This window comes from Stegodyphus dumicola, chromosome 9 (genome assembly GCF_044657685.1).
Source record: "Stegodyphus dumicola isolate Sdum_Otavi_A_Nest chromosome 9, ASM4465768v1".
NCBI lineage: Eukaryota > Metazoa > Arthropoda > Arachnida > Araneae > Eresidae > Stegodyphus > Stegodyphus dumicola.
Window position 1 is genome coordinate 117,231,969 of NC_140776.1, and position 13,595 is coordinate 117,245,563.

The 13,595-nt window shown below is 33.3% G+C and overlaps 1 protein-coding gene across 1 annotated transcript in view; it reads left to right on the plus strand.

The window, feature by feature from the left end:
- LOC118205509 (uncharacterized) overlaps positions 1-3,138 on the plus strand; it is a 51,867-nt gene extending 48,729 nt beyond the window's left edge. Inside the window, exon 9 of the mRNA XM_035377796.2 lies at positions 2,929-3,138. Coding sequence (XP_035233687.1) covers positions 2,929-3,007 — 79 coding nt within the window. The 3' untranslated portion in view covers positions 3,008-3,138. The remainder of the gene's footprint in view (positions 1-2,928) is intronic.
- Positions 3,139-13,595: the final 10,457 nt, after the last annotated feature.

Consider the following 13,595-nt stretch of genomic DNA (forward strand, 5'->3'; position numbering starts at 1 on the left):
CTGTAATTTACATATGTACATTCAGCTTACTTAAAGTATTGCATTGAGAATAAAACTACCAAACCTTAACTAAAACTCCAAGAAAATTCCAATATGAATGATATATTTATTTTTTTAATTAATATATTAGCAAAAACAACAATGAATCGAAATGAAAACAGCATAGTTAGATACAAAATAGGTAAAAAAATAATTTACCAAATTAAAGGAAATAAAAACTAATATCAATGAGATTGCTGCTGGTCTCTGTTTTTGACTAAAGTGTCAATCTTAAGCGTTAAACCAGTTACAGCAACACGTAAAGCAGGCGAAAGAGCAAGTCGATTTCAGTGTTTTGTCTTAATAACAGTCATAGCCGAAAACGTAATTTCACACAAATAAGTTGTGGAAAAAGGCAATAAAATTTTAACGCCTTTGCATGAAGATTGGGGGTATTCTGTTGCAGTCTTTATCCGGAAGTGATATATATTTACTGAATTGAACTGTGATTTAAGTCCTAGATTTAAGTCTGTTTCCTCGACTTGTATTAAGATTGTTATTGTAATTATCAATAAATGGATTGATTATCCACAGATTACCTAAACACACATCTTCTTCTGGGGGATAATACTGATCAAAAGCCTTGGAAAGTTCATTTAAATGCTCCAAAATGAAGCTGGTAATGCTCTTCTGATCCATGTCATTAGCATTAATGTAATCGAAGAAAGCAGCAAACATATCAAAAGTGTTTTCTTCCGCACATTTGTACCAAAGTTTCAATTTCTTCTTGAAAGCATCAATCTTATTGAAGTTGAAAAAGGTATTATTTTTACCTTTAAGACTTAAATTTAGTTCATTTATCAGTGAAAATATGTCTGATAGGTATGAAAGCAAGGCTACCCATTCTTTGTTCTGAAAATGTCTGCTCAATAATGATCCCTTCTGATTTAAAAACAATTGTACCTCATTTCTCAACTATGTACAACTAGTTAAGGACTTTTCCTCTGGATAGCCAGCGTATTTCGGCATGCAAGAATAATTGTACATGATCGGATCCAGTTTCTTGACATAAAATTGTAAACAATCTTGAATTAAGGGTGTTACTTCTGATAAAATTTACAATTTTTACCGATTCCAGAACAATGTCATTCAGTTGTGGGAACAATTTCTTTTCTGCTAAATTTTCACGATGAATAATGCAGTGTGCGACTAATAATTCTTCTGATGCCATGTCTCTTATTCTCTTTGCAACACCTGTATGTATTCCAGTCATAGCAGCAGCGCCATCAGTACACAAACCGATGCATTTTTTCCAGTCACTGGAGTTACTGTCAATGTAATTCTTAACTGCCTTAAATATTTCAGCACTGGTTGTTTGGGATGGTAGTTCGATACAGCACATCAATTCTTCTCTAATATCATTGATTGCATAGTCAATATAACAAACATAACATAATAATATGGCATTATTTGAGACGTCTATTGACTCATCAATTTGGACAGCAAAACATTTCCATTTACGAATATCTTGCAGCAGTTTACTTTCTATGTCATATGATAACTCGCATATTCTTCGTCCAATAGTATCATTGGACAGATGCAGAGTTTTCAGTTTATTTGCAGCAGCTTGATCAACAACACACCTTTATCAAACAAGGTTTGACAAGCTCTGCAGCAACTGATTGTGGTTTCTTAGATTTGGCAATACGCAGAGCAACTAAACACAATGCTTTTAAAAGTAATTTATCAACCGAGAAACATTTTTTAAAAGCATCCTTTTGAATTTTCATCTCCAAACTTTTCCTCTGGAAAATGTCCAGGGGTTTGCTTTCCAGTTGTGGGTGCTTTGTTTGTAAATGCCGCGAAAGCTTGGAAGGTTTCATGCTTTCGTTGGAAAGAACATCTCTACAAACAACACATTCAGGTTTTGGACAATTTTCGTATGATTGTAGCCAAAGGACAAAACCATATTTCAAATAGTCTATGAAATAGTGCCTTACAATATTTTTTGGGGGGTGAATTGTGGACTATATTCACTTTCATCTGTATTCGAAGGGGCTGACGGCCTACTTGTTTTTGGAGAATTCTTTCTTTGCACGAAATTTAGTAATGTGCCATTCGTTTCCTTCTTACTCATCCTGGTTATTGATTTTTAAATCTACCTAAAGTTACATAAATAGGAGTTATAGTACGGTATTAAATTCAGAAGTTATTAAAAGTGTGCAGAAGAATGTAAGCAAGATAAAAAGCAAAACCTAATCTAAGACACCTTAAACACTACGATAGATATTCAGCGTTCAATGAATTAGCGATACTCAAGGCAGACAGGGGAACACTAACTGGTGTACTAAGTGTACGGCATTGGTAATTTATGAAAGGCAATTAGGTATACACTTGTCAGTTTTTATATTTTTCATCATCGATCATATTATTTTCTCTATACTAGCAAACTATTATTATTGTAATGTAGGTGCCGTTGCAATATCAGTTGTCGGCCAATGATACTTTGGAATTTGGACAGTTAGATGGATATTTCACGGACCGGTGGTTGAGAAACACTGCTCTAGATGACTTCTAGACATCTGTTTATGGAATGCTTATATATTGGACAAAAAACATGGCCATATGTGATGTAAATATATATATTGGATTTTACAAAAAATAACAAGAAAAGCATATTAACTTATGACTATATTGCCTTTTGACACTGTCTTAATAAAAAAAAATGGATTCATACAATAGTATGAAAAATAATTTTTTTTTTTACCATACCTTCAGATATTTAAATAGTATTTGCTAATAATCAAATAGCTGTACTACATTAAAAAATGATGCAATTTCTTTAAGTGATTAAGGCTGCATTTAATTCATTTTAATAGTATAATTTTGCAAATTTTACATATTATTTTGTATTCTGAAAGCATAATACTGTCATACTTTCTTTCTCAGGGGCTTTGAACTGCTTTTTGAATCCAGAAACTTGCTACTGTCAGAAGCATCTTTGAAATTAGGCTTAAAAAGTTTTTAATGTCACAGCTTGTATATAGAAGAGATTATCTTTTGATGTTTTCTACATGAATTTATGTTGAACTAATTTATTTTCGTTGTTTTAATTCGTATTTACTTCTAAATAATAAATCAAGCTATGTTCTGTTGTTATTTTTATGTTTTATTTGTTATTTATTGCTCAGAAATTATTGTTTATATATTCCTGTAGCTTTGCATTCAAGAGCAGTTTACGCACTAAATTTGAAATCAGTAAAAAAAATATAATTTGTTATTACTTAGTCTGAAGAAAGAACTTGTGCAATTAATCTTACTTCTTTATACAGTGCATATAAAAAGGGGAAAATGTGTTTTATCTGCCATTCTATTTATCCTCCACTTCTCATGTCTTGAACGTTGACTTAAGATGTAGTGAAACTTTTGTTCATTTCCCAAGGCTCTCCTTGACCTGAAATGTTCGTAAACCAAGCATTTGTCATTTAAAATACCTAAATCTGTTCCTGGAGCAAAATTAAAACAAATTAAAATTTTATGACAGTACTTTATGTATAAATCAGAGCTTCGAACCAGAACTGAACCGAAAAGTGGAGAAAAACTTTATTTTGGTCAGAACAAAAACTGGAACTGAAACGACAAAAAACATTGGTTTATTTCCGTTCAATGTATCTTCAGTCATTTTATCACTGTAACTAACTTATCAATATTTTCTAATTCAATGTCAACCATATAATTATCATCATTACATGTACATTGCTTCTCGATTTCCTGTTTTGATGTTCACTAGTACTTTTCTGTTTCAGTTCCGCATGAAACCACTTGTAGAAAGCAAATTTAATTCTGTTGAATGAACTAGAAGTATAGATGACTTTTTAAGAAAAATATCAGTCTGAATTATATTTTTCGCATCTCAGCATGCTATCATCCACAGTTGTTTGTATAGGCTGTTGAGATGGACAAACCAGCTGCTCAGCAGTAAGTATCCAGTGCAGCGACGCCCTAAGAAAGAAAGGGATTGTGATGTACGCATAATAATAAGTTTCTCTAATTGGTCAGAAGATGTATAAAGGCTAATGACATTCGGTATAAATTCATGGAGAGTAAGTACAATGGTCAACTAGAAGTAAATAGTCAAGTAAAAAAATAATACATTAAAAATCACATGTAACTCTTAACTGGCTCTCTATTCTTTTGTTTTGCACCTCAATATTGAATTACTGATAACGTAAGTACTTGTGTATTAAATTTTAAAATCAATTGGTTCTGTATACTGATAGCACATTTTCTCAGTATTTATTTTAAAACTTGTCTATGATTTGTTCGATTACATACTAATTGAATAAAATATACCAAAACCTTTTTTTCAATGCTTACGTTTATGTGATTTTGAATTAACATGGTTTAAAACATCAACAAATACACACTTCTTTCCTCCCCAGAAGCGTGGGTTTAAAGAAACCATCAATAACTAAATCTTCTATAAAATAAATAATAACTAAATATAATAAAATCTTCTAAATTTTGATAGAATTACATTTTTTGTTTATGATAGAATTATATTTAGTACAAATAAGAATATACATAAAATAAAAGTTAAAATTATTCATTTGGAACTGAACTGCAAACTGTTATTTTGGGCCGAATGAAAACGGGAACTAAATTTATATATATATACATACAGTACAAAATCCGGACTCGTCGGAACTTCGGCGATTCCGGATTAGGGATTTTTCCGGATATTAGATCATCAATTTAAATCTGGTAAGATAGCATGCAGAAACTATACAGTATGAAATCGTAATTTATGAAATAAAGAAGAATTATGATCTAAAGGGTATCAAAATTTACAAAAAAAAGCTTACTATCTATTTGTTTACTTTATTAAACGTTTCTTTCAATGTAAGTTGTTTAAGTTGCTTGCACCAAAAATTCAAAATGTTCCTTTTTCTTTTTTCTTATGTCATGCAGTTGACTTTCCAATGCCGTACTCCTCACACAATTTTGAGACGGCTATGCCTTTATCCATTTTTTGCAGCAGTTCCACTTTTTGTAGACATCGAAACATGGTTTCGCTTTGTAGATCCTTTGGCAGCTCCAGAATTGGAAACTCGGTTTAATCCTAGTATCTGGTGCACACGGGATTTGGCTACTTTTGGCGATAATTAGCAGTAAATGGGACATATATGATGAGTAGTAAACGGGTCATTTTGGTGATGGCGATAATTTTAAAAATCGCGCCAAGGCTGCATCGTATACTATGATTTTACCGGAAACTCTTTTTGACATAATCGAAATTTCAAGCTTAGAGTAAAAATCCTTTCCTTATTTCAATATAATGAATATTGAATCTTGTAGGAAGAATAAAGCTAATTTTTCAGAATAAACAAAATACCTTTATTTAAATTTTAAAACAGAACCAAAAAAAATAAATACTGCAGCTCTAAACTATCAAAATTTTAAACTCTTAATTACTGCAGTTAAAACTCTTACAACTATTCAAAAATACTCAAAATCTTCAACTCTCTAAAACAAAATATATATAAAAATCTTTCGAATCCTCTTCTTGTTGCCACACCGTAAAATGCAAGTTCTTGTCCTATTATTTATATTTCACGTTCTCTTTAAGTCACGATCTTCACAAGTCATGATCTTTACAAGTCACGATCTTTACAAGTCTCCCCACAAGAAGCACATTCGTCACCGTAGAGACAATGTTGCTCAGAGTTCATTGAGAGAGAAAGAGTTAACAGCTAACCTTGACAAAGCATCAGCATTCCCATGTGAACTTCCTTTGCGGTATGTCACAGTCATGTTATACCGTTGTAACGCTAAGGCCCAACGAGACAGTTTAGCACCATGAGGGGCGCTTTGGGTCAAGTAGGTGAGGGGATTGTGATCAGACACAATCTGCACTTTGGCACCGAAAATCCATGTGTCAAATTTTTTCAAGGCTTCGATGACACAAAATGCTTCTCGTTCGATGGTTGACCATCGTTGTTGACAGGGCGTTAATTTCTTGCTGAAAAATGCTATGGGCATTTCTTTGCCATGTTCGTCGTTTTGAGCTAAACACGCTCCAATTGCGAAAGCAGATGCATCTGTATAGAGTTGAAAGGGCTTGCTGATGTCCGGAGTATGCAGAGATGGCATTTTAATCAACTCTTCTTTAAGTTTGTTAAAAGCTGCTTCTTTTTCAGAGTCCCATGGAATATTATTTGGAACACTCTTCTTTGTAAGGTTTGTTAGAGGTAAAACAATCTCAGAAAAATTTGGGATATAATCCCTATAGTAGCTTGCTAGCCCTAAAAGACTCCTGACTTCTTTTTTAGTGGTAGGCTTAGACAGATTTCTGATGACTTCTACTTTCTCAGGATCTGGAGAGTGAGTGCCAGAACCTATTACATGTCCTAGAAACTTCACGTGGCTCTTTCCGAAATCACACTTTTCTAGATTTGCGGTTAGACCTGCGCTTCTCAGTGTCTGAAACACTTGGTCGATGTGATAGAGGTGGCCATCCCATGTTTCAGAAAATATTGCCACATCATCAATATATGAACGGCAGTAGTTCTTATGGTTTGCAAGCACCTTATCCATCGATTTTTGGAAGGTACTTCCAGCATTTTTCAAACCGAAAGGGAGAACTTTCCATTGGTAATGGCCGGAATGAGTGATAAATGCTGTGTAGGGTTTAGCTTCTTCTTTCATAGGAATTTGCCAATATCCCTTGGTTAAATCGAGAACTGTTATGAATTTGGCTTTCCCTATTTCGAATAGTAAATCTTTAGCAATCTTCATCGGATAGGCGTCCGGAATTGTGAAGCTATTTAAAAGCCTGAAGTCTATGCACAGTCTAACGCCGCCATTCTTTTTTGCAACACATACTATAGGATGTGCCCAGTTACTGTCACTGGGTTCTATAAGATCCCATTCTAACAGTTCTTTAACTTGACGATCGACTTCCTCTTGAAGTGAAACAGGAACACGGTAGGGCCTCAATCTTTTCGGATTACATCCTTCTGTAACCTTGATGTCATGACCATCAACATTGGCTTGACCAGGTTTGCTACTGAAAACATCTACATAAGATTTTAGTACTTTAAATAGTCCTTCCCGTTGGTAATATTTTAAGTCACCTTTCGAATTTTGTAAATGGGTCCAGATATCATCAGCAGATTTATTCATAAGATCTGCTGGTGCATAGTGGATATCTCCAAACTCTTCATCTTGGTCAAAAATGATACCAACGTGATCTACACGAGCAATATATGGCCTTAACTTATTTATATGGAGTTCCCTAATACTTCCGTTTTCCATTTCGATTTTGGCAGAGTGTGGCCTGGTAAGTTTGATCACGGTAGCTGGTCCTTGCCACGTGTTGAGCAATTTATGTGATGATGATGGCATTAACACGAGGACTTTGTCCCCAACATTGAAAGTCTTTTCTTGAGAACGTAAATTGTATCTTGAAGTGTACTCTTCTTGAGATATTTTGGAATTTGCTGATGCAATGTCATGAGCTTTTCTTAATTTTTCTAAAAGGTCTTGTAGATAATTTTCAATTGAACGGGAAGCTGTAACTGGAATGCTACGTTCACCTGTCCATATTTCTTTCAGCAAAGATAATGGTCCTGGTGGTATTCTTCCATATACCATCTGGAAGGGAGACAAACCAGTGGTGCTATGTGGCACTTCTCTGTAGGCAAACAGGAGATAGGGAAGATTCAAATCCCAGTTTCTGCCATGTTCTTGGATATTTTTGTTCATCATCTCTTTTAAGGTTCTATTCCAACGCTCGACAGCACCCATACTCTCGGGGTGTCCTGGAGTGGAGAATCGTGGAGACACACCAAGTAAGTTCTCAAAGGCTCGGGTGAGTTTGGCTGTGAAATTAGTTCCCTGGTCGGAACAAATCACTTTTGGAAATCCAGTTTGAGTAAAAAACCTCATCAAAACGTTGCATGTTGTTTTCGCACTTATGTCTTTGACGGGGGTGGCTTCTGCCCATCTGGTGCATAGGTCAACTGCACATATCACAAACCGATGACCTCTCCTGGATGGAGGTTCTAATGGCCCGATACAATCCACGCTCCATACTTCAAAGGGTGTTTCCGGCCTAACAATAGGTTGAATTGGGATTCGATCTTTGTACGTAACTGTTCTCCTCAATTGGCATTCTTTACAACTTTCACAGAATTTTTTAACATCTTGCTTAATAGTAGGCCAAAAGAATGAGTACTTGATTCGTTGAATTGTCTTTTTCTCACCGAGGTGGCCGGCAAGAGGGATTTCATGTGCCATTCTTAGGACTTCCCTTCTTTTTTCTAAAGGTAATACAACTTGCTTAATGTTTTCACCACAGATATATTCGGAATGAAGTAATATGCCATCATCGAAAGTATATGAATTTTGATTTTTATTTGCCCATTCAAAGCATTTTTTCAGAGTTTCGTCTTGTTCTTGACGTGTCTTGAATTCTAGTCTTACCTTGTTCGTTGTTTTCAGAGACTCTATGTTTTCTTGGGAAATCTGATTAACAACAGCCAAATTTGTAGTAATGTCTTCAACTGGTGAGGGTTTATCATCTGTCTCTTTGTACTCTAAGGGGGATGCATCCCAATGACGATCACAGTTCCACAGTTCGATATTTCCACAGAGTGTTTCATAAGCTGAAGAACTCAATAGCAAGTCGGTAACTAGCTTTTTTGAAACAGCACACGTAATGGACACTCTACCGTGAAAATCATCGTCAATTTTCATCTGGAAAATCTTTAGTGGAGTAATTTCGTTTTCACCAAAAGCAGAAGATATCTCTATTTTACTTTCTCCTTCGCAAGGTATGTTGTCAACCAATTTCTCACGGACTACTGAAATTTGTGCTCCCGTGTCTACGATTCCATTTAGAATAATATCTCCACATTTAACTTTGACCAGTTTTAATTCATCTATGTTTCTAGATACGTCTACTGATTTTGAGACAGGAATAGAGATCTTGGCAGTTAGCACTTCTGGTTTTTCTTTTTCTGCTAGGGGTGCTTGTGTTTGTATTAAGTTGTTTTGTGCTGTTGCAGAAGCACTTCTTGGTATCCGATTTTTGGTACATAACTTAGATGTATGACCTTCTTTTCCACAATTATAGCAAGTTAATTTGAAATTAGTCTTTTGTGGTTCGTCACTCTTACGGGATGGGTACACTCTTGGCGTGTTTTCAGCGTACAGCGATTTATTTCTGAAAGCTCTTTCTGGAAGTGGAGAACGAGGTTGCCATTTTTTATTAGTTCTGTCTGCTGATGGATTACCACCATTCTGTTTTGAGATATTACGAACACTGTCATATTCGTCAAGTTTATCAGCTAATTTGGTTGGAGAAACGAATTTCGCCCAGTCGTCCAGAAGATGGTCTCTTACTTCATAGGGTACTCTTTTCTTAATTTGGTCAGTAATAATCAAGTCTTTTAACGCGGCAAAATTTGTGATTTCAAGACCATTGATCCATTCTTCAAAATAACTTGTAATTTCGTAGCAAAAATCTCTCCATGATTTTTCAGCGCTCTTTTGGTGCATCACAAATTTTTTTCTAAAGCTTTCAGGATTTAATTTAAATCTCTTCAATAAAATGGCCTTAATGTACTCATAATCTTCAAAATTTTCTTCAGATTCCCTACCAATTAATTGAATGATTTCAGATGGCATTAAAGTCAATAAACATGAAACCCAATCTTTAGGATTAATCTTTGTCCTTTTAGCTTGTCTTTCAAATAAGGATAAATAAATCACAATATCATCGTGTCTTAAATTGAATTTGGGAATAAGCTTAATTAAATCAAAATTATGATGTCCATTTTCATTTGTTGGTGGAGTTTGTGTTAGTCGAACACGAGATTCAATTTCGAGTTTCCTCAATTCAAACTCCATTTGCTCTCTTTTCTGCTGTGCTTCTAATTCTTCTTTCCTTCGCCTTTCCTCAAGCTCTTCTTTCTCCTTTCTTCGCTGTTCCTCAATCTCTTCTTTTTCCTTTCTTCGCTGTTCCTCAATCTCTTCTTTCTCCTTTCTTCGCTGTTCCTCTTCTTTTCTTTTCCTCTCTTCAATAATCGTTAAAAACACTTCTTTAGCAAATGCTTCATCATATGTATCACTTTGAATTATTTCATTTTTTATCGCCACGATTTTCATACTTGGATCTACTTGAATTTCTAATTCAGCAGCTAAAGCCAGCAAATCCTCTTTTTTCCCACGTCCCATAAAAGCCATGTCTCGATTTTATTCAGCCAATAGACTCTTAGTTTTATGAAAAGCTATTTTTTTTCTTTTCTTTTTCTATTTAAATATAATTCACAATGAATTTAATTTTATTCGACACGAAAATCAATCAGTAGAATCAATACTTAATGTGTTGTTCACCTACTCTGGCGAGTCAAACGAAATTACATTTGAACACTGGCGTATTCATTACTTTGAAAATTACATTTGAACACTGGCGTATTCATTACTTTGAAAATTACATTTGAACACTGGCGTATTCATTACTTTGTAAATTACATTTGAACACTGGCGTATTCATTACTTTGAAAAGTAAATAAACTAAGATTCCATGACGGAAACAATAATTAACTTTCCATAATCTTAATTAACTATTTTACGTTTCCAAGGTAAATTGAGCTCTCACCTGAGTTATTTTGGTTCGTAATTATATGCGGGGAAACTCCGATCCTACCGGCTGCGCCAGTAAAAATCCTTTCCTTATTTCAATATAATGAATATTGAATCTTGTAGGAAGAATAAAGCTAATTTTTCAGAATAAACAAAATACCTTTATTTAAATTTTAAAACAGAACCAAAAAAAATAAATACTGCAGCTCTAAACTATCAAAATTTTAAACTCTTAATTACTGCAGTTAAAACTCTTACAACTATTCAAAAATACTCAAAATCTTCAACTCTCTAAAACAAAATATATATAAAAATCTTTCGAATCCTCTTCTTGTTGCCACACCGTAAAATGCAAGTTCTTGTCCTATTATTTATATTTCACGTTCTCTTTAAGTCACGATCTTCACAAGTCATGATCTTTACAAGTCACGATCTTTACACTTAGTTTTTATAAAATTGCCGTAATAATAACAGTCTGCAAAAAATAATAAGCTGGATCAAATTACAAGATTAGGGAGCAGCGCATTCTGCTACATTAATTGAAATGCCTTAGAATCAGTAAAGATAATTTTAGCCTAGCTTAATAGCGTACATTATTGTCTGTGTATCACAAGATTAGCGATGAAAGCCAAGTCGTTTCGCTAAATTTTGTCTTGCTTCTATTGCGTACTGAATTAAGCCTGAATAGTATTAGTTTATTATTTACTATACCTATGTTTACTCTTCCACATGCTGAAAACTAATCTGAGTCCTGAATAAACTCCCACATGTACTTAAGGCTTTATCTAGGGCCGGCGCTAGATACTGCTTGGTGCAGTCTCTACAGGTCCTAAATTCTGCTACAAAGCACCTCCCTAAGTTTTAAATTATAAACTTTGGAGCCCAGCGCTTTTCCTAAATCATCAAAAAATTCTCATCTCTTAATTTTGCCGCTCGGTGCTTTCCCAAATTCCAAAAATTTTGTCTTCCCTAAATTCTGTCGCCGCTTCTGGGTTTATGGTGAATAACATAGCAGTTATTCTTAATTAAAATAGCACTAAATGTAATCTTTTGACCTATGAGTTTCATTAACAAAATTAACAAAATCCATTTTTAGCATATGAAAAGAAATTTTTGTTGCATTTTTCCTCATCAACATTTCTTAGAACATTTAAAAATCTATAATCATCGCCAAGCGTAATGTTAGCATAAAAGGTTGCCATACTCTTCTTATTAAATTACTAATATAAAAAAAGTTAAGAAATCACTGCATGAGATATTATTGAAGATGTCATGTATTGATAAACATGCAGTAATGAAAGCAAAATATAATAAATAATGACTCACCAAGTCGGCGTCAGGGATATAAAATAGGTGAATGTTTCGGTTTGAGATGTAATGCCAAGCAGACAGTCCTCAGCTGCGGAGCCAAATTATTAATCTCGCAAATTTATGCTTGCATGATTGTTTTTTCATAAAAATGTATTTTATTAGGATTAAGAATCAGAATTTTTAAGTGAAAAATAAATAAAAATCCTCATTCAAATAACCTCTGAAAGCATTTTTTTCTATTATGTATTACACCCACATACACATATAATCATACTGTATTTTTGGCCAAATTTAGGTACAACTTTTGAAGCTGTTCTCAATGGAAAAATAAACATACAGGCAAATGTAAAAGTGTTGTAGGAAAAAAATGTCTAATTCAGAATGCAAGTTTATTAGGCATACTACTTATCTTTGCATTCATATTTTATGTATGAATTAAGTACTTTTTTCAACGATTATATATACTTGTCTCTTACTTTTTTTTTTAAATGTCAGATATTAAAATCCAAAAATTTCATGAACATGAATGATTTGTAGATTCTAATTTCCTGAATGATTATCTGCAGTTTAAAATATTTGCTTCAATAGTATGTTAGTAGATTATTATATTTCTGCTTTAATGATAAAAAGAAAATTTTTAATCATGCATATAGTTTTAAGCTTTTTTTTTTTATTATTATTATTATTTTACAAATGCCAAACAACGCTTAAGCCATTAAGTTCATGAGTTCTCCAATGCCCTCATACCGACAATACAATTGCTTAAATGTTCAAAAATCATAATTGCATCGAGAATAAAACTACCAAAACGTAATAAAAACTCCAAGAAAATTTCAATATGAATAATTTATTTTTTAATTAATATATTACAGGGTTCATACAGTCCTTAGATTTTTTTTGAATTGATTTTTGGTACTTAAAATTCCTTAATTTTAATCATCTGAAATTTCTGTCTTACAACTGCCATTTTGAGTGTGAATTAGCATTTTGGAGAAATATTTTTGGCGATTCACCGACATATATGGTTATCTTTTGAATGGGTTCATGGGTTATAATTTTTTTTCTATTTCTAATATAAATGATGGGATACTCGAGTTTCTAAGCAAGAAGTGAAAAAGCATTTCGAAATTCACTTTTTTTAATAAAGAGCTCTTAAACAACTTTTCACTTTTGAGGATGTGAATTCTTTTATTAAACAGTTCTAAATTTCGCGATTTTAAGATCAATTTCTATAGAAAATTTTTAATTCCGAGGTCTGAGAAATTTTTGACTTTTTTTTTTAAACATCCTAACATTGATAAATTTCATTAAAATAAAGGTAATATATTGAAATTATATTTCAAAATAACATTATTATTTTTTGCTGTCATATAAAGTTTCATTTTGGCAACTTATTATATACAATATTTTGAATCGGAAAAATAAAGTATGATGCTATAAAGCACAATTTACGAAATAGCTCTTAGCGAAAGCAAAATTAGCTATGTAATTAACCGTTTGAGTCCACGGCATGCTTCACTTGTCATATGCCAAAAATACGGCGCAGCGCGATAGCGCTTCTTGTTTTTGTATCGAGAATGCAAAGATGCTGCTGTTGGTTAGTATACTTGAAAAAAAAAAAAATTATTGAAAATTGAAAAAAATTTATTGAAATA